General features: G+C 47.4%; 1 protein-coding gene across 3 annotated transcripts in view; it reads right to left on the minus strand.

Moving 5' to 3' along the window:
- The window catches only part of RGS17 (regulator of G protein signaling 17), a 136,164-nt gene extending 131,464 nt beyond the window's left edge, over window positions 1–4,700 (minus strand). For 2 of the 3 annotated variants that reach the window (XM_044291497.1, XM_044291496.1), the window contains exon 1: window positions 4,489–4,539. In XM_044291497.1, the coding sequence (XP_044147432.1) occupies window positions 4,489–4,506 (18 nt within the window). In that variant the 5' untranslated portion in view covers window positions 4,507–4,539. Of the gene's footprint in view, window positions 1–4,488; window positions 4,540–4,571 lie in introns of those variants that run through there. The other variant, XM_044291498.1, reaches the window with a different exon arrangement.
- Between the last annotated feature and the right edge of the window lie 17,152 nt (window positions 4,701–21,852).

The following is a 21,852-nucleotide window of genomic DNA, read 5'->3' on the forward strand; positions in this document are numbered from 1 at the left end:
GCTCAGTCCAGTACAGAGTTGATGAGCCGCCTGTTTCCGGCACAGAAGATATTGCCCAACAGCTGATCAGGGGGGCGCTGGACTCTCGCCGATCAGCTTGTGATGTTCTATCCTGAGAATAGGTCATCACAATAAAAGTGGACAACTGTTTTAAAACCTTTTTTAATTGATGGTCGGTCGGCCACAAAGCTAAATGCTACATGACGCTTACAGGATACAGCCTATTTTATGTTATCAGATTACACAGATCTACCTGGACAATCTCATCCAAGAAGGATACAACACTCCAGATTGTTTGCTACAAATACTTAAAGGGGTTATATTACGTCAGCAAATGGTATTTATCATGTAGACCAGGGATGTTCAACCTGCGGCCCTCCAGCTGTTGCAAAACTCCAACTCCCAGCATGCCCAGACAGCCTACAGCTATCAGCCTACAGGAGGGCATGGTGGGAGTTTTACAACAGCTGGTTGAGCATCCCTGATGTAGACAAAGTTAATACAAGGCACTTACTGATGTATTGTGATTATCCATATTGCCTCCTTTGCTGGCTGGATTCAGCGTGATAATCCAGCAGCAGTGGTCGTGCTTGTACACTCTAGGACAGGGATGGCCAACCTGAGGCTCTCCAGATGTTGAAAAACTACAACTCCCAGCATGCCCAGACTGCCAACAGCTATCAGCCTTTACAACAGCTGGAGAGCCACAGGTTGCCCGTGCCTGCTCTAGGAGAATGTGATGGACTCTCTGGTGGCCGGGACTGCAGGAGCTCACATAGGAACGCATGTGCAGCAACTCCCGTCCTGGCCACCTCCCATCCTGCAGCGGGGCAGCAACCCCTGGATACAAACTGTGCCTAATGGATGGAAACATGACTCTCAAGCCTGCAAAGGAGGCAATATGGACAATCACAACACATTAGTAAGTGCCTTGTATTAAACTTGTCTACATGATAAATGCCATTTGCTGAAGTGAGACAACCCCTTTAATTAATTTATTCCATCAGTGTTTCATGACTGACAGTAAAACAGACCTAATGGTTATTCTTCAGGCTTGGCTAAATATTAAAGAGGATTATGAGGTAATTCTGCCCATGAAGCTTCTTGAAGTGCAAGGAGCATGGTGGGATGGTAACAGAAGTGAGAACTACATGCTTCTCACTTTCAGGACACAATTCTGCCCCACATAACTTTTATTATCAGGAATAGTGTGTGAATAGAAGTTCCTTGGGGGCGGTGCTTCAGTGTGAAGTGCTGTCTGTATTCTGCACTGAGCTGCATCACGGCCCATCCCCTGTGCTGTGGGTGACAGCTGTAAGGGAGCCCAGGTCAGATGCTGTGAAGGAGCTCAATACAGACAGCAGAATGTACTTCACAGTGAAGCTCCACCACTAGGGCACTCGCAGGAGCAAAACTTACTAGAATAAAAGTTCATATTCACCCTTCTCCTGATAGGTTCTGCTCAAAACTACTGAAAGACTTTAAAGGGAGTCTGTCACCACATTTTAGCATGTTAGACCGTTAAAATAGGGTTATGTGATCCAGCCAGAACATAAAAACGGTACCTTTGTGGTAGAAAACTGACTTTTCAATTTGCAGAAAACGAACTTATAAGATTATCTTCTGAGCCCTCTCAAGTGCCCAGGGCGGTCTCTCAATCCTCGGAGCCCCAGGCAGGCACCTCCTAAACGGCTGATAACTCCGCCCTCCGTGCGCCTCTGCCCGCCCGTTTACTCCCCTCCCCTGTCCCTTTCCACTGCGGCTGTGCGGTACAAATCGTAGCGGGCGCATGCGCAATAGGTATTGCGATGCCCTGCCAGGAGCGGGCATCGCATTGCGCATGCGCCCGCTACGATTTGTACCGCACAGCCGCAGTGGAAAGGGACAGGGGAGGGGAGTAAACGGGCGGGCAGAGGCGCACGGAGGGCGGAGTTATCAGCCGTTTAGGAGGTGCCTGCCTGGGGCTCCGAGGATTGAGAGACCGCCCTGGGCACTTGAGAGGGCTCAGAAGATAATCTTATAAGTTTGTTTTCTGCAAATTGAAAAGTCAGTTTTCTACCACAAAGGTACCGTTTTTATGTTCTGGCTGGATCACATAACCCTATTTTAACGGTCTAACATGCTAAAATGTGGTGACAGACTCCCTTTAAAGTAATTGGGGAAATTTATCAAAACTGGTGCAAAGGAAAACTGACCTAGTTGCCCACAGCAACCAATCAGCTCCTTTGGAAATTGAAAGATGGAAAAATAAGCCAGTTTTACTTTATACAATTTTTTTGATAAATCTCTTCCTTTGTGTAAAGAGCATCTTTAAAGGGGTTATCCCATGACTAATGTAAAAAATAGTATCATAAAGTACATGACAACATCTTTCTATCAAAGCTGGAACCAGCCCGGTACCTCACATGGATCCAGAGATCTCCTCATTCATTTATTGCTCTGCTAGATTTATATCAAGCCGACAGCTCAAGGGGAGTGTCTTTTCTGCTACAGCTCAGGGGGCGTGTCTGTGCTCTCCCTATCACAGCTCAGGGGGCGTGTCCGTACTTTCCCTATCACAACTCAGGAGACGCCTGATGGATAATACTGAGCATGTGCGGCTATTTCGGTGAGCTGATTAAAGAAATAAGAAAAAAAAAACAGCAGGTGGCGCTTTACAGATATATTTAATTGAATAACTCAGTAGCTATGGTAAATTTTTAATTACATGCAATTACAAAAGTATTCAGATCCAGGGGCTGCTTTGAATACTGTAGACTATTTTCCGGGGGAGAACCCTTTTAAGATGCTGATAGGACTATGCTTCACTTTGTTCAATTGCACCCGGTGATGCCCAAAAGTATAGTTCATTGTGCTACTCAAACGCCTGCTCTGTATCATGGTTGCACAACCTATAGCCAGGGGCCACTTGCGGCCCCCAACCATCATGTCATATACATTCTCATCTTCTTTGTCGGGTGATTGCTCACATCTATTTTCCATGTCAAAGAAAGGAGGAGCGGGGAAAGGATGAGTACAAGAAGCATAGTAACTACTATTGGTGCCACCTCTGGGACCCCACATATTGTCACCGTGGTCCCCTGACCACTGTGGTGCACTCCAGAAAGGAGAAGATGAGTTGGAGAGGTGACCACACACCTGCAGCTACCGTTACTGTAGTTTATGGAGTAGTCAAATGTTTCAGCGAGTCACATAAACTAAGATGGCGGTGCACGCATGGTCAACAGAGGAGAACTGGACACCATTCTCCCCAGGGGTGGTCCTGGAAGAAGAACTATCAGACATTTATGGCATGCACTTTGAACATATCCTATAGGGTAATACCCATTCAGGCGTTATTTCGGCCCCTGGGATTGCTTCAATCTGACGCTGTGGCCCTCGGACCAGAAGAGGTTGTGCCCCCCTGCTCTATATTCTCGTTACATCTTCTTACGTCACCCCGTTTGTAAACTGTGACATGTATACACAAATTCCTAAGGATCTGCTGGAGTAGTCAATACTCTGAATCTGCACAATTCTCCATTTTGCCGAATCTGCCGTCTCACAGAATACAGAGGGGGGGAACTGATCCCCTGATCGTCGGCTTGTTTTGTCGGTCAGCCCTCAACCGCAAATTATCAAAAAGCGAAGTGGTGGACTACACCGCCTCCCCTCCGGTAACCATAGCATTTCCTATATGCTCACAGTCCGCATAGACTTTAAATGCCATTTTTTTTTTTTTACAACAGATCTATGCAGCATCCTCAGTGAAATAAATAAAAAAAAAAAACACTATCTATTCATTGCCTTTCATCTATAACATACACCTGATAAAATAATACAACCCGCCTGGAGTCACGGCGCTCTTTCAACGTACCGTATCCAATATCCATGGAGGTACAGTAGAGCTGGAGCTCGTTCCTTAAGGGGAAGCCGCGTCCATATATCACCAATCACGGCGTAATTAGTGCACCTCTATCATCAGCATTTACATACTGTCTCCTCACCGCGTAACCATCAGACGGGGATTTGCCAGCATAGTCTAGGAGATCAAGGGGGCGTTCTCTTCGTTTAATTGCAATGCATTACAGAAGATATAAATATTATCTCCCTCCCCCCCCCCCCAGCTCCGTAGCATACACTAGGAAATCGACAGTGACCTTAATTCACCGTGAGAGCGGTGCACATACAGATCATTGATCGCCTGACGGTTAATACACAGATATTATACATACATCTAGTTTTCTACATCCCCTGCTTCTTCTCCCCTCTCCTCCTCCTCCACCGCCTCCAGTTCTCACATTTTGATAATGTTTCCTGATGATGGGGATTCTTGTCCCCCTCCCATATCTGTTGCAGCTGCTGCTGCTGCTAGTATCTCCTCTCCATCCATCCCTGATGTGATGCTGGAAAGCTGCACCACCAGATAAATGCACAATCCAGATGTCACACAGCATGCACACAGTCACATAGCGCAGCCTCCATGAGAATGTGCAGGAGTGCAGATACCTGTATTACATGCTGCATGCTCCTGTAATAACACTGCAGTGATCTGCTGGGGTCCTGGGTGCAAGGACATGGGGGGCTCTTACCCACTGCCTGTGGATGCGGGCTGCTGCTGGATAGCTGTCCGGGAGAGGCTCTTCTGCTCTCTAGCCGAGGTGTAATGCTGCCATTCGCCCAACTTCAGCACCCAGCCGGCAGAAAGAGAGGGAGAGAGAAAAGAGAGAGGGAGAAGCATAGAAGATAGAGGGAGTGATAGAGTGTGAGAGGGAAGCCAAGGGAGGGGGTGGAAGAGGACCAGTGACGTTCTGCGCCTGCGCGACCGAGCAGCAGGGGAGCAGCAGAACATCCTCTGCTAGAAGGTTACGACCATTTCTACACATCCTCTCCCATTCAAACCGCGTCTGCAGTGCCGCTGCGGCTTTCTCTCTAGGCCCCCTGCGGTTATTAGCTCGGCTTGTGCTGCTGCCGTCTCTTCATCCAGTCCTGGGAGATGGAGCAACAGGAAAATGGGTGACCCTTTCACTGCCGGCTTCATTCCTCTTCCTTTTCATCTGTTTCCCAAGTATAAATGCAAATGTGTGGAGATATATATATATATATATTTGTATGTACTCTGTGTGAATATCTGTATCTATATATAGTTGTATGTACTCTGTGTGGCTATATACTGTGCATACACAGAAGAAAAAAATATATATATGATAGAACTAAAACATTTTGGGGGGCGATTTATCAAACTGGTGTAAAGTGGATCTGGCTTAATTGCCCATAGCAACCAATCAGATTCCACCTTTCATTTTTCACAGCTCCTTTGGGAAATGAAAGGTGGAATCTGATTGGTTGCTAGGGGCAACTAAGGCCTCTTTCACACTTGCGTTGTCCGGATCCGTCGTGTACTCCATTTGCCGGAATTACACGCCGGATCCGGAAAAACGCAAGTGAACTGAAAGCATTTGAAGACGGATCCGTCTTCAAAATGCGTTCAGTGTTACTATGGCAGCCAGGACGCTATTAAAGTCCTGGTTGCCATAGTAGTAGTGGGGAGCGGGGGAGCGGTATACTTACCGTCCGTGCGGCTCCCAGGGCGCTCCAGAATGACGTCAGAGCGCCCCATGCGCATGGATGACTGGTAACCATTCAGAAAAAGCTAAACGTCGGATCCGGCAATGCGCCTTTCAATGGGCATTAATTCCGGATCGGGCCTTGCGGCAAGTCTTCAGGATTTTTGGTCGGAGCAAAAAGCGCAGCATGCTGCGGTATTTTCTCCGGCCAAAAAATGTTCCGGTCCGGAACTGAAGACATCCTGATGCATCCTGAACCGATTTCTCTCCATTCAGAATGCATTAGGATAAAACTGATCAGGATTCTTCCGGCATAGAGCCCCGACGACGGAACTCTATGCCGGAACAAAAGAACGCAAGTGTGAAAGAGCCCTAAACCACTTCTACTTTATACCAGTTTGATAAATCTCCCCCCCCCCCCCCCCCCCCAGGCCAGGGATCAGCAACATCCAGCTGTCTGGGAACTACAACTCCCAGAATGAGTAAGGACTCATGGCCGTAGCTGTCTGTAAATTGCAGATCTGCAAAGCACGGATATTGACTTAGTCCGTTCCCTTTGTTAGAACTGATTATTCTTGTCTGCAACATGGACAATTTTATTAATTTTATTTATTTTTTATGGATCAGAAGTGGACCAAAACTACGGTTGTGTGCATGAGCGCTAAGTGTGCATGCTGGGAGTTGTAGTTCCACAGCAGCTGGAGTGCAGAAGGTTCTCATACTAACTGCCCTAATCTTGCAGACGTTTTTGAGCGTTCAGTTAAACTGTATGTGTAGAGATTTTAGTCCTTCTAGACCCCGGGACGTCTTACAGGAAACCACAGTGATGACTCCATATGGTTGATATCTGATAAAGATCGCTACCGGTATTTCCTGTCCCGCGAGATATATCTGTATGGTGATTCGGTTTTATATCAGTAATGAACATACAGTCCTGATCAAAAGTTTAAGACCACTTAAAAAATGGCAAAAACTCATATTTAGCATTGATGGATCTTAACAAGGTTCCAAGTAGAGCTTCAACATGCAACAAGAAGAAATGGGAGCGAGACAAAACATTTTTTGAGCATTCAATTTAATGAAAACAACAAATAAACTGAAACAGGCTGTTTTTCAGCTGATCAAAAGTTTAGGACCACACCTCCAAAACAAAAACTAACCCCCCCAAAACAGAAATCCAACTTCCAAACATGAACTCAGTAATGAGAAGCTTCGCTGTTATTGTTTATCACTTCAAAAATTTGTTTCAGCATGCTTGATGCCAGCGTTTCCATGAGGTGAGTGGGAACATTTCTCCAAGTGGTGAAGACGGCCGCACAAAGGCCATCTACTGTCTGGAACTGTTGTCCATTTTTGTAAACTTCCCTTGCCATCCATTCCTAAAGGTTCTCAATTGGATTTAGATCAGGGGAACACGCAGGATGGGCCAAAAAGTGATGTTATTCTCCTGGAAGAAGTCCTGCGGGCATTGTGTACTGTAGTGTTGTCCTGTTGAAAAACCCAGTCGTTACCACACAGACGAGGGCCCTCAGTCATGAGGAATGCTCTCTGCAACATCTGGACATAGCCAGCGGCCGTTTGACGCCCCTGCACTTCCTGAAGCTCCATTCCACTAAAGGAAAAAGCACCCGAGACCATTATGGAGCCCCCTCCACTGTGGCGCGTAGAAAACATCTCAGGTGGGATCTGCTTGTCATGCCAGTAACGTTGGAAACCATCAGGACCATCAAGGTTAATTTTTTTCTCATCAGAGAATAAAACTTTCTTCCACCTTTGAATGTCCCATGTTTGGTGCTCTCTTGCAAAGTCCAAACGAGCAGTTCTGTTGCGTTCAAGGAGACAAGGTCTTTGAAGACTTTTTTTGTTTTTGAAGGCCTTCAGTCTCAGATGCCGTCTGATGGTTATGGGGCTGCAGTCAGCACCAGTAAGGGCCTTAATTTGGGTCAAGGATCGTCCAGTGTCTTGACGGACAGCCAATTGGATCCTCCGGCTCAGTGCTGGTGAAATTTTTTTGGGTCTTCCACTTGACTTTTTTGTTCCATAACCCTCAGGATCATTTAAGAAATTCCAAATGACTGTCTTACTGCGTCCCACCTCAGCAGCGATGGCGCGCTGTGAGAGACCCTGCTTATGCAGTTCAACAACCCGACCACGTTCAAAAAGGGAGAGTTTTTGCCTTTGCCATCACAACGTGTGACTACCTGACAGAAAATGACAATGAATCCACATCTTTGCACAGATTTGTTTCAGTTAATTCTTTGTTTTCATTAAATTGAATGCTCAAAAAATGTTTTGTCTCACTCCCATTTCTTCTTGTTGCATGTTGAAGCCCTACTTGGAACCTTGTTAAGATCCAGCCATGCTAAATATGATTTTTTGCCATTTTTCAAGTGGTCTTAAACTTTTGATCAGGACTGTATATCCATGACGTGCAGCAGAGAATATGGAGGCTCCTGGCTGCTCTGAGATCACTAGCTGACTGATAGGTACGGGCAACATATTGTAGTGTGATGGGCTGCGACAGATCATACGTGTTTGTACGTGTCTTTTGTCTAGCCACGTGGCACTAAGGACACTATTAAATTCTGGGACCATAGCCTATGGCCTCACACACACAACCGTATGTATTTTGCAGTCCGGAAAAAAATGGATCCGCAAAAAATACGGATGACGTCCATGTGCATTTCATATTTTGCGGAACGGAACAGATGGCTCCTGATAGAACAGTACTATCCGTAATGTGGACAATTATAGGACATGTGTTATTTTTTTGTGGAACGGAAAAATGGACGAACAGAATGCACACGGAGTAACTTGCTTTTTTTTTGCGGACCCATAGAAATGATTAGTTACGTATACGGTCCGCAAAAAACCCAGAACAGACACAGAAAGAAAATATATTTGTGTGAATGAGCTCTTAGCCTGTATGGCTCCAAACAGCACACATACAACACCTACACAGTACACGTGCAGAACCCACGTGGCACATATATATTACCCAAGCAGCGCCCAAACAGCACATATATATTACCCATACGTAACTAGGGTGGCCAGACGTCTGGTTTTAGGCCGGACAGTCCGTTTTTCTGGCTCCCTGTCCTCAGTCAGGCGCAGGGCCTGGACGGACACAGGGATGTCCACCCTTGCAGTAGCTCACGCTCAGACAGGAGCACTGCGCTGTCTGACGTGAGCTGCAGCAACTGACTGAGGCTTCTCTCACCCACAGTCAGTCACTAGAGACGCAGATATGGCTCCCTGTGGCTGACTGAGGGGGAGAGAAGCCCCCAGTCTGCCCCCAACTCACCTTCCATTGAAAAAGTTTGTCGCCCCTCGCCTCCCCCCGTTTTTTTCCCGGCTGGCGAGGGGGGCTGGCGTGGCTTCACTTAGGTGGGGGAGTGACTTCACAAAGGTGGGGCGTGGCCGGTGAGGTCCGGCTTTCTGGGGTGAAGCCAGTGACCACCCTATATGTGACCCATATAGCACCAGTGTTACTGTCTGCAACATGCAGTAGATATACGTGTACCTAGGGGCATATGCAGTGACCAGGAAGGGGGTACGCTGATGCCACTTATGCAGTGGCCAGGTACGGGTTATTAATGTTCTGTATTTGTTCGTGATGCCAATTGCAGCGTGTGCAGGGTACTATCCCTGGGCCCTTCCAAGGTGTTATAACGCACGTCCCAGATTAGGAATGCTAGAGTGGTGTAATGGCCTATAATTAGGGATGAGCGAACTCGAACTGTATAGTTCGGGTTCGTACCGAATTTTGGGGTGTCCGTGACACGGACCCGAACCCGGACATTTTCGTAAAAGTCCGGGTTCGGGTTCGGTGTTCGTCGCTTTCTTGGCGCTTTTGTGACGCTTTCTTGGCGCTTTTTGAAAGGCTGCAAAGCAGCCAATCAACAAGCGTCATACTACTTGCCCCAAGAGGCCATCACAGCCATGCCTACTATTGGCATGGCTGTGATTGGCCAGAGCACCATGTGACCCAGCCTCTATTTAAGCTGGAGTCACATAGCGCCGCCCGTCACTCTGCTCTGATTAGCGTAGGGAGAGGTTGCGGCTGCGACAGTAGGGCGAGATTAGGCAGATTAACTCCTCCAAAGGACTTGATTAACTGATCGATCTGCAGCTGTGGATCATTGAGCTGCTGATCCTCAATTGCTCACTGTTTTTAGGCTGCCCAGACCGTTTGTCAGTCACATTTTTCTGGGGTGATCGGCGGCCATTTTGTGTCTTGTGGTGCGCCAGCACAAGCTGCGACCAAGTGCATTTAACCCTCAATGGTGTGGTTGTTTTTTGGCTAAAGCCTACATCAGGGTGAAGCTGTCACACCAAGTGCATTTAACCAGCAATAGTCTGTTCATTTTTTGGCCATATACAAAATCAGGGGCAAGCTGCGCCTGTCACCAAGTGCATTTAACCCTCAATGGTGTGGTTGTTTTTTGGCTAAAGCCTACATCAGGGTGAAGCTGTCACACCAAGTGCATTTAACCAGCAATAGTCTGTTCATTTTTTGGCCATATACAAAATCAGGGGCAAGCTGCGCCTGTCACCAAGTGCATTTAACCCTCAATGGTGTGGTTGTTTTTTGGCTAAAGCCTACATCAGGGTGAAGCTGTCACACCAAGTGCATTTAACCAGCAATAGTCTGTTCATTTTTTGGCCATATACAAAATCAGGGGCAAGCTGCGCCTGTCACCAAGTGCATTTAACCCTCAATGGTGTGGTTGTTTTTTGGCTAAAGCCTACATCAGGGTGAAGCTGTCACACCAAGTGCATTTAACCAGCAATAGTCTGTTCATTTTTTGGCCATATACAAAATCAGGGGCAAGCTGCGCCTGTCACCAAGTGCATTTAACCCTCAATGGTGTGGTTGTTTTCTGGCTAAAGCCTACATCAGGGTGAAGCTGTCACACCAAGTGCATTTAACCAGCAATAGTCTGTTTATTTTTTGGCCATATACTACATCAGGGGCAAGCTGCGCCCGTCACCAAGTGCATTTAACCCTCAGTAGTGTGGTTGGTCAAGCTGTGACACCAAGTGCATTTAACCAGCAATAGTCTGTTCATTTTTTGGCCATATACTACATCAGGGGCAAGCTGCGCCCGTCACCAAGTGCATTTAACCAGCAATAGTGTGGTTATTTTTTGGCCATATCCCAGTCTAATTCTGTCACTAAATCCATACCGGTCACCCAGCGCCTAAATACTAGGCCTCAAATTTATATCCCGCTAAATCTCTCGTTACCGCTGTCCTGTTGTAGCTGGGAAAGTTATTTAGTGTCCGTCAAAGCACATTTTTTGTTCTGGGTTGAAGTACAATTCCCAATTTAGCAATTTCATAATTTAGTGGTTTCTGCTATATCAGAGCTATTTGAAATCTATCCCTAAAAGGGTATATAATATTCAAGGTGCACATTGGGTCATTCAGAATAACTTCACACACACCCGCTACTGTGTATTTTCAAGTCTAATTCTGGCACTAAACCCATACCTGTCACCCAGCGCCTAAATACTAGGCCTCAAATTTATATCCTGCTAAATCTCTCGTTACCGCTGTCCTGTTGTAGCTGGGAAAGTTATTTAGTGTCCGTCAAAGCACATTTTTTGTTCTGGGTTGAAGTACAATTCCCAATTTAGCAATTTCATAATTTAGTGGTTTCTGCTATATCAGAGCTATTTGAAATCTATCCCTAAAAGGGTATATAATATTCAAGGTGCACATTGGGTCATTCAGAATAACTTCACACACACCCGCTACTGTGTATTTTCAAGTCTAATTCTGTCACTAAACCCATACCTGTCACCCAGCGCCTAAATACTAGGCCTCAAATTTATATCCTGCTAAATCTCTCGTTACCGCTGTCCTGTTGTAGCTGGGAAAGTTATTTAGTGTCCGTCAAAGCACATTTTTTGTTCTGGGTTGAAATACAATTCCCAATTTAGCAATTTCATAATTTAGTGGTTTCTGCTATATCAGAGCTATTTGAAATCTATCCCTAAAAGGGTAGATCATATTGAAGGTGCACATAGGGTCATTCAGAATAACTTCACACACACCCGTTACTGTGTATTTCCAAGTCTAATTCTGTCACTAAACCCATACCTGTCACCCAGCGCCTAAATACTAGGCCTCAAATTTATATCCCGCTAAATCTCTCGTTACCGCTGTCCTGTTGTAGCTGGGAAAGTTATTTAGTGTCCGTCAAAGCACATTTTTTGTTCTGGGTTGAAGTACAATTCCCAATTTAGCAATTTCATAATTTAGTGGTTTCTGCTATATCAGAGCTATTTGAAATCTATCCCTAAAAGGGTATATAATATTCAAGGTGCACATTGGGTCATTCAGAATAACTTCACACACACCCGCTACTGTGTATTTCCAAGTCTAATTCTGTCACTAAACCCATACCTGTCACCCAGCGCCTAAATACTAGGCCTCAAATTTATATCCTGCTAAATCTCTCGTTACCGCTGTACTGTTGTTGCTTGGAAAGATATTTAGTGTCCGTCAAAGCACATTTTTTGTTCTGGGTTGAAGTACAATTCCCAATTTAGCAATTTCATAATTTAGTGGTTTCTGCTATATCAGAGCTATTTGAAATCTATCCCTAAAAGGGTATATAATATTCAAGGTGCACATTGGGTCATTCAGAATAACTTCACACACACCCGCTACTGTGTATTTTCAAGTCTAATTCTGTCACTAAACCCATACCTGTCACCCAGCGCCTAAATACTAGGCCTCAAATTTATATCCTGCTAAATCTCTCGTTACCGCTGTCCTGTTGTAGCTGGGAAAGTTATTTAGTGTCCGTCAAAGCACATTTTTTCTTCTGGGTTGAAATACAATTCCCAATTTAGCAATTTCATAATTTAGTGGTTTCTGCTATATCAGAGCTATTTGAAATCTATCCCTAAAAGGGTAGATCATATTGAAGGTGCACATAGGGTCATTCAGAATAACTTCACACACACCCGCTACTGTGTATTTCCAAGTCTAATTCTGTCACTAAACCCATACCTGTCACCCAGCGCCTAAATACTAGGCCTCAAATTTATATCCCGCTAAATCTCTCGTTACCGCTGTCCTGTTGTAGCTGGGAAAGTTATTTAGTGTCCGTCAAAGCACATTTTTTGTTCTGGGTTGAAGTACAATTCCCAATTTAGCAATTTCATAATTTAGTGGTTTCTGCTATATCAGAGCTATTTGAAATCTATCCCTAAAAGGGTATATAATATTCAAGGTGCACATTGGGTCATTCAGAATAACTTCACACACACCCGCTACTGTGTATTTCCAAGTCTAATTCTGTCACTAAACCCATACCTGTCACCCAGCGCCTAAATACTAGGCCTCAAATTTATATCCTGCTAAATCTCTCGTTACCGCTGTACTGTTGTTGCTGGGCAAGATATTTAGTGTCCGTCAAAGCACATTTTTTGTTCTGGGTTGAAATACAATTCCCAATTTAGCAATTTCATAATTTAGTGGTTCCTGCTATATCAGAGCTATTTGAAATCTATCCCAAAAAGGGTATATAATATTCAAGGTGCACATTGGGTCATTCAGAATAACTTCACACACACGCTTCTGTGCATTTCCAAGTCTAATTCTGTCACTAAATCCATACCGGTCACCCAGCGCCTAAATACTAGGCCTCAAATTTATATCCCGCTGAATTTGAATACAATACATTGGGCCAAATAATATATTTGTTGTTGTGGTGAACCATAACAATGAGAAAACATCTAGTAAGGGACCGGACGTGGACATGGTCGTGGTGGTGTTAGTGGACCCTCTGGTGCTGGGAGAGGACGTGGCCGTTCTGCCACATCCACACGTCCTAGTGTACCAACTACCTCAGGTCCCAGTAGCCGCCAGAATTTACAGCGATATATGGTGGGGCCCAATGCCGTTCTAAGGATGGTAAGGCCTGAGCAGGTACAGGCATTAGTCAATTGGGTGGCCGACAGTGGATCCAGCACGTTCACATTATCTCCCACCCAGTCTTCTGCAGAAAGCGCACAGATGGCGCCTGAAAACCAACCCCATCAGTCTGTCACATCACCCCCATGCATACCAGGGAAACTGTCTCAGCCTCAAGTTATGCAGCAGTCTCTTATGCTGTTTGAAGACTCCGCTGGCAGGGTTTCCCAAGGGCATCCACCTAGCCCTTCCCCAGCGGTGAAAGACATAGAATGCACTGACGCACAACCACTTATGTTTCCTGATGATGAGGACATGGGAATACCACCTCAGCATGTCTCTGATGATGACGAAACACAGGTGCCAACTGCTGCGTCTTTCTGCAGTGTGCAGACTGAACAGGAGGTCAGGGATCAAGACTGGGTGGAAGACGATGCAGGGGACGATGAGGTCCTAGACCCCACATGGAATGAAGGTCGTGCCACTGACTTTCACAGTTCGGAGGAAGAGGCAGTGGTGAGACCGAGCCAACAGCGTAGCAAAAGAGGGAGCAGTGGGCAAAAGCAGAACACCCGCCGCCAAGAGACTCCGCCTGCTACTGACCGCCGCCATCTGGGACCGAGCACCCCAAAGGCAGCTTCAAGGAGTTCCCTGGCATGGCACTTCTTCAAACAATGTGCTGACGACAAGACCCGAGTGGTTTGCACGCTGTGCCATCAGAGCCTGAAGCGAGGCATTAACGTTCTGAACCTGAGCACAACCTGCATGACCAGGCACCTGCATGCAAAGCATGAACTGCAGTGGAGTAAACACCTTAAAACCAAGGAAGTCACTCAGGCTCCCCCTGCTACCTCTTCTGCTGCTGCCGCCTCGGCCTATTCTGCTGCTGCCGCCTCGGCCTCTTCCTCCGCCTCTGGAGGAACGTTGGCACCTGCCGCCCAGCAAACAGGGGATGTACCACCAACACCACCACCACCACCTCCGTCACCAAGCGTCTCAACCATGTCACACGCCAGCGTTCAGCTCTCCATCTCACAAACATTTGATAGAAAGCGTAAATTCCCACCTAGCCACCCTCGATCCCTGGCCCTGAATGCCAGCATTTCTAAACTACTGGCCTATGAAATGCTGTCATTTAGGCTGGTGGACACAGACAGCTTCAAACAGCTCATGTCGCTTGCTGTCCCACAGTATGTTGTTCCCAGCCGGCACTACTTCTCCAAGAGAGCCGTGCCTTCCCTGCACAACCAAGTATCCGATAAAATCAAGTGTGCACTGCGCAACGCCATCTGTAGCAAGGTCCACCTAACCACAGATACGTGGACCAGTAAGCACGGCCAGGGACGCTATATCTCCCTAACTGCACACTGGGTAAATGTAGTGGCAGCTGGGCCCCAGGCGGAGAGCTGTTTGGCGCACGTCCTTCCGCCGCCAAGGATCGCAGGGCAACATTCTTTGCCTCCTGTTGCCACCTCCTCCTTCTCGGCTTCCTCCTCCTCTTCTTCCACCTGCTCATCCAGTCAGCCACACACCTTCACCACCAACTTCAGCACAGCCCGGGGTAAACGTCAGCAGGCCATTCTGAAACTCATATGTTTGGGGACAGGCCCCACACCGCACAGGAGTTGTGGCGGGGTATTGAACAACAGACCGACGAGTGGTTGCTGCCGGTGAGCCTCAAGCCCGGCCTGGTGGTGTGTGATAATGGGCGAAATCTCGTTGCAGCTCTGGGACTAGCCAATTTGACGCACATCCCTTGCTTGGCGCATGTGCTGAATTTGGTGGTGCAGAAGTTCATTCACAACTACCCCGACATGTCAGAGCTGCTGCATAAAGTGCGGGCCGTCTGTTCGCGCTTCCGGCGTTCACATCCTGCCGCTGCTCGCCTGTCTGCGCTACAGCGTAACTTCGGCCTTCCCGCTCACCGCCTCATATGCGACGTGCCCACCAGGTGGAACTCCACCTTGCACATGCTGGACAGACTGTGCGAGCAGCAGCAGGCCATAGTGGAGTTTCAGCTGCAGCACGCACGGGTCAGTCGCACTACAGAACAGCACCACTTCACCACCAATGACTGGGCCTCCATGCGAGACCTGTGTGCCCTGTTGCGCTGTTTCGAGTACTCCACCAACATGGCCAGTGGCGATGACACCGTTATCAGCGTTACAATACCACTTCTATGTCTCCTTGAGAAAACACTTAGGGCGATGATGGAAGAGGAGGTGGCCCAGGAGGAGGAGGAGGAGGAGGAGGAAGAGGGGTCATTTTTAGCACTTTCAGGCCAGTCCTCTTCGAAGTGACTCAGAGGGAGGTTTTTGGCAACAGCAGAGGCCAGGTACAAATGTGGCCAGCCAGGGCCCACTACTGGAGGACGAGGAGGACGAGGATGAGGAGGAGGTGGAGGAGGATGAGGATGAAGCATGGTCACAGCGGGGTGGCACCCAACGCAGCTCGGGTCCATCACTGGTGCGTGGCTGGGGGGAAAGGCAGGACGATGACGATACGCCTCCCACAGAGGACAGCTTGTCCTTACCCCTGGGCAGCCTGGCACACATGAGCGACTACATGCTGCAGTGCCTGCGCAACGACAGCAGAGTTGCCCACATTTTAACCTGTGCGGACTACTGGGTTGCCACCCTGCTGGATCCACGCTACAAAGACAATGTGCCCACCTTACTTCCTGCACTGGAGCGTGATAGGAAGATGCGCGAGTACAAGCGCACGTTGGTAGACGCGCTACTGAGAGCATTCCCAAATGTCACAGGGGAACAAGTGGAAGCCCAAGGCCAAGGCAGAGGAGGAGCAAGAGGTCGCCAAGGCAGCTGTGTCACGGCCAGCTCCTCTGAGGGCAGGGTTAGCATGGCAGAGATGTGGAAAACTTTTGTCAACACGCCACAGCTAACTGCACCACCACCTGATACGCAACGTGTTAGCAGGAGGCAACATTTCACTAACATGGTGGAACAGTACGTGTGCACACCCCTCCACGTACTGACTGATGGTTCGGCCCCATTCAACTTCTGGGTCTCTAAATTGTCCACGTGGCCAGAGCTAGCCTTTTATGCCTTGGAGGTGCTGGCCTGCCCGGCAGCCAGCGTTTTGTCTGAACGTGTATTCAGCACGGCAGGGGGCGTCATTACAGACAAACGCAGCCGCCTGTCTACAGCCAATGTGGACAAGCTGACGTTCATAAAAATGAACCAGGCATGGATCCCACAGGGCCTGTCCGTCCCTTGTCCAGATTAGACATTAACTACCTCCCCATAACCATATATTATTGGACTCCAGGGCACTTCCTCATTCAATCCTATTTTTATTTTCATTTTACCATTATATTGCAAGGCTACCCAAAGTTGAATGAACCTCTCCTCTGCCTGTGTGCTAGGCCTAAATATATGCCAATGGATTGTTGCAGTGGTGGCTGACGTGAAGCCTCATTCTCTGCTATGACATGCAGACTGATTCTCTGGTGACATGAAGCCAGATTGTCTGTTACGGGACCTCTCTCCTCTGCCTGGGTGCTGGGCCTGAATTTATGACAATGGACTGTTGCAGTGGTGGCTGACGTGAAGCCTGATTCTCTGCTATGACATGCAGACTGATTCTCTGCTGACATGAAGCCAGATCCTCTGTTGCGGGACCTCTCTCCTCTGCCTGGGTGCTGGGCCTAAATTTATGAAAATGGACTGTTGCAGTGGTGGGTGACGTGAAGCCTCATTCTCTGCTATGACATGCAGACTGATTCTCTGCTGACATGAAGCCAGATTGTCTGTTACGGGACCTCTCTCCTCTGCCTGGGTGCTGGGCCTAAATATCTGACAATGGACTGTTGCATTGGTGGCTGACGTGAAGCCTGATTCTCTGCTATGATATGAAGACTGATTCTCTGCTGACATGAAGCCAGATTGTCTGTTACGGGACCTCTCTCCTCTGCCTGTGTGCTAGGCCTAAATATATGCCAATGGATTGTTGCAGTGGTGGCTGACGTGAAGCCTGATTCTCTGCTATGACATGCAGACTAATTCTCTGCTGACATGAAGCCAGATTGTCTGTTACGGGACCTCTCTCCTCTGCCTGGGTGCTGGGCCTAAATTTATGACAATGGACTGTTGCAGTGGTGGCTGACGTGAAGCCTGATTCTCTGCTATGACATGCAGACTGATTCTCTGCTGACATGAAGCCAGATCCTCTGTTACGGGACCTCTCTCCTCTGCCTGGGTGCTGGGCCTAAATTTATGACAATGGACTGTTGCAGTGGTGGCTGACGTGAAGCCTGATTCTCTGCTATGACATGCAGACTGATTCTCTGCTGACATGAAGCCAGATCCTCTGTTACGGGACCTCTCTCCTCTGCCTGGGTGCTGGGCCTAAATTTATGAAAATGGACTCTTACAGTGGTGGGTGACGTGAAGCCTGATTCTCTGCTATGACATGAAGACTGATTCTCTGCTGACATGAAGCCAGATCCTCTGTTACGGGACCTCTCTCCTCTGCCTGGGTGCTGGGCCTAAATATCTGACAATGGACTGTTGCATTGGTGGCTGACGTGAAGCCTGATTCTCTGCTATGATATGAAGACTGATTCTCTGCTGACATGAAGCCAGATTGTCTGTTACGGGACCTCTCTCCTCTGCCTGTGTGCTAGGCCTAAATATATGCCAATGGATTGTTGCAGTGGTGGCTGACGTGAAGCCTGATTCTCTGCTATGACATGCAGACTGATTCTCTGGTGACATGAAGCCAGATCCTCTGTTACGGGACCTCTCTCCTCTGCCTGGGTGCTGGGCCTAAATTTATGAAAATGGACTGTTGCAGTGGTGGGTGACGTGAAGCCTGATTCTCTGCTATGACATGCAGACTGATTCTCTGGTGACATGAAGCCAGATCCTCTGTTACGGGACCTCTCTCCTCTGCCTGGGTGCTGGGCCTAAATTTATGAAAATGGACTGTTGCAGTGGTGGGTGACGTGAAGCCTCATTCTCTGCTATGACATGCAGACTGATTCTCTGCTGACATGAAGCCAGATCGTCTGTTACGGGACCTCTCTCCTCTGCCTGGGTGCTGGGCCTAAATTTATGAAAATGGACTCTTACAGTGGTGGGTGACGTGAAGCCTGATTCTCTGCTATGACATGAAGACTGATTCTCTGCTGACATGAAGCCAGATCCTCTGTTACGGGACCTCTCTCCTCTGCCTGGGTGCTGGGCCTAAATATCTGACAATGGACTGTTGCATTGGTGGCTGACGTGAAGCCTGATTCTCTGCTATGATATGAAGACTGATTCTCTGCTGACATGAAGCCAGATTGTCTGTTACGGGACCTCTCTCCTCTGCCTGTGTGCTAGGCCTAAATATATGCCAATGGATTGTTGCAGTGGTGGCTGACGTGAAGCCTGATTCTCTGCTATGACATGCAGACTGATTCTCTGGTGACATGAAGCCAGATCCTCTGTTACGGGACCTCTCTCCTCTGCCTGGGTGCTGGGCCTAAATTTATGAAAATGGACTGTTGCAGTGGTGGGTGACGTGAAGCCTGATTCTCTGCTATGACATGCAGACTGATTCTCTGGTGACATGAAGCCAGATCCTCTGTTACGGGACCTCTCTCCTCTGCCTGGGTGCTGGGCCTAAATTTATGAAAATGGACTGTTGCAGTGGTGGGTGACGTGAAGCCTCATTCTCTGCTATGACATGCAGACTGATTCTCTGCTGACATGAAGCCAGATTGTCTGTTACGGGACCTCTCTCCTCTGCCTGGGTGCTGGGCCTGAATTTATGACAATGGACTGTTGCAGTGGTGGCTGACGTGAAGCCTGATTCTCTGCTATGATATGAAGACTGATTCTCTGCTGACATGAAGCCAGATTGTCTGTTACGGGACCTCTCTCCTCTGCCTGGGTGCCGGGGCCTAAATATCTGAGAATGGACTGTTCCAGTGGTGGGTAACGGGAAGCCAGATTCTCTGCTATGATATGAAGACTGATTCTCTGCTGACATGAAGCCAGATTGTCTGTTACGGGACCTCTCTCCTCTGCCTGGATGCTGGGCCTAAATTTATGAAAATGGACTCTTACAGTGGTGGGTGACGTGAAGCCTGATTCTCTGCTATGACATGAAGACTGATTCTCTGCTGACATGAAGCCAGATTGTCTGTTACGGGACCTCTCTCCTCTGCCTGGGTGCCGGGGCCTAAATATCTGAGAATGGACTGTTCCAGTGGTGGGTGACGGGAAGCCAGATTCTCTGCTATGGAACCTCTCTCCAATTGATTTTGGTTAATTTTTATTTATTTAATTTTTATTTTAATTAATTTCCCTATCCACATTTGTTTGCAGGGGATTTACCTACATGTTGCTGCCTTTTGCAGCCCTCTAGCCCTTTCCTGGGCTGTTTTACAGCCGTTTTAGTGCCGAAAAGTTCGGGTCCCCATTGACTTCAATGGGGTTCGGGTTCGGGACGAAGTTCGGATCGGGTTCGGATCCCGAACCCGAACATTTCCGGGATGTTCGGCCGAACTTCTCGAACCCGAACATCCAGGTGTTCGCTCAACTCTACCTATAATGTCTCTATAGGGTAGTGATAATTGTGTCAACGGTGTCTCCTACCTGGGTACGGCTGGACTCCTGGCTCACTTGCAATACAACTGAGTGTAGTGATAATAGGAGTAATAGAGGAATTTTGCAGCAGAAATGATGTCCAGACCTTTAGATGAAGTTCAAACGTTTCTTTACTGAAGATAACTTTCATCCAAGCAGTATACAGCTTTGGTCTCTGGTCCCAGCAGGTTTTAGCAATGATTGGCAGGAAATTAATGCTTCTGGTCTAATGTGAGCTTGCAGGATAAGTTGTCTGCTTAGTAGCTCTGTAATTATGGCAGGAATTAATCTTCTGCACTTTTCTGTACCTTCTGCTTTGTGGGGACAGACTAGCTAAGGAGGAATGGCTTCTCCTAGGACTTACTCTCAGATGGTTTCTCAGGGGATGCTTTCTTCCTGGAGCTCTGGAGGTTGTCTGTAGCTTTCTGTTTCTTCATCTAGCTGAGGCTGCAGGTGCTCAGCCTGGGTATATGATCAGGTCTCAGCCGAGGCAAGATCTTTGCTGTCTTCCCTATGCAGGGGATCTCCTATACACACACCCTACCCCTAGCAGGGGGGAGGCTACACTAACTCTAACTTCCTTCTCCACCCATGCTGCAGGATGTGGGAACAGTCCACACCTCCACAGAGGGGGAGCTAAATTGGAATAATCCATTCCAGCCTAGATACACTAAACTAGGACTTTTACCTGACTAGTGCATTGCTGCCACCTGCTCGTGAACCTGGAAAATTACTGAGCAATAGTATTTAACATGGTTTTATATGCACATTTATGGAGGACATAAGCAAAATCACATCAGATGAAGGCTCTTAGAAGATAGCAGCGGCGTAGAGGCATATAGTAACACAACATGTTACACATAGCTATAGTGAAAGCAGAAATAGAAAATAGCCAGCAGCACTCCGATTCAATTAAAAAAATTGTGGTTTATTGGACCCAAAGTCAGGCGACGTTTCAATAGCTTGTTGCTGTCTTTATCAAGCACAGTGCACATGTGTTACAGACATGCTTTAAATAAGGGCATCAATTCAATATAGATTAACATCAATTACAAATATATAATCAAAATACAGTGATCGGACGATACATGTGGTTACAAAAAATACATATATCAAATTGCCGACATTTGGCAAAATAATGCATCAATAAAAAACATTAATTCCGCATATCATGCTTTCTGTGAAATAGATCATAATAAGTGCCAGTGATTACCCTAATAAAGTGAATTAAAAAAAACTCACTGTCAGGTGGGCAGCTGTATGTTGGCGTTGGTCATGCTCCTTGGCGTCCCCATTCACTAACCGCGCATGTGCGAGAGGGCCAAATCTCGCGATACCTCCGACGTAAGGAGGCTGAATCGCGGCCACAACTAAGATGGCCGAAACGGACTCAAATGTGTTGTGCGCATGTCCAGACGGTAATGGGTGCCGCCCAACAGTCACTACGTAATCGTAGTCATGGGAATAGGAAACAACAAATTCATGGAACCTAATTCTAACAGTTAGTATTAAAAATTGGGTCCAGGGCAATGTCACTCGGCGATCCACATGGCAAAGCACGCATGATGACCAGGCACAGTGTCCTATTAACCCAATATTTAAGCTATAAAGGAAAATTTCAAAAGGTAGGAAAAGGGTGTCACCATACAAATGACAGCTCATAATAATGAGGCATCAGCATAAATTTGGGAGAAAGTTGGCGCCGCCAGTAAATCCCCACGGACCGCCACGAATCTCCCATAAGGGAACACCACCGACCTACCTATACATATAAACAT

This window comes from Bufo gargarizans, chromosome 4 (assembly GCF_014858855.1).
Source record: "Bufo gargarizans isolate SCDJY-AF-19 chromosome 4, ASM1485885v1, whole genome shotgun sequence".
NCBI lineage: Eukaryota > Metazoa > Chordata > Amphibia > Anura > Bufonidae > Bufo > Bufo gargarizans.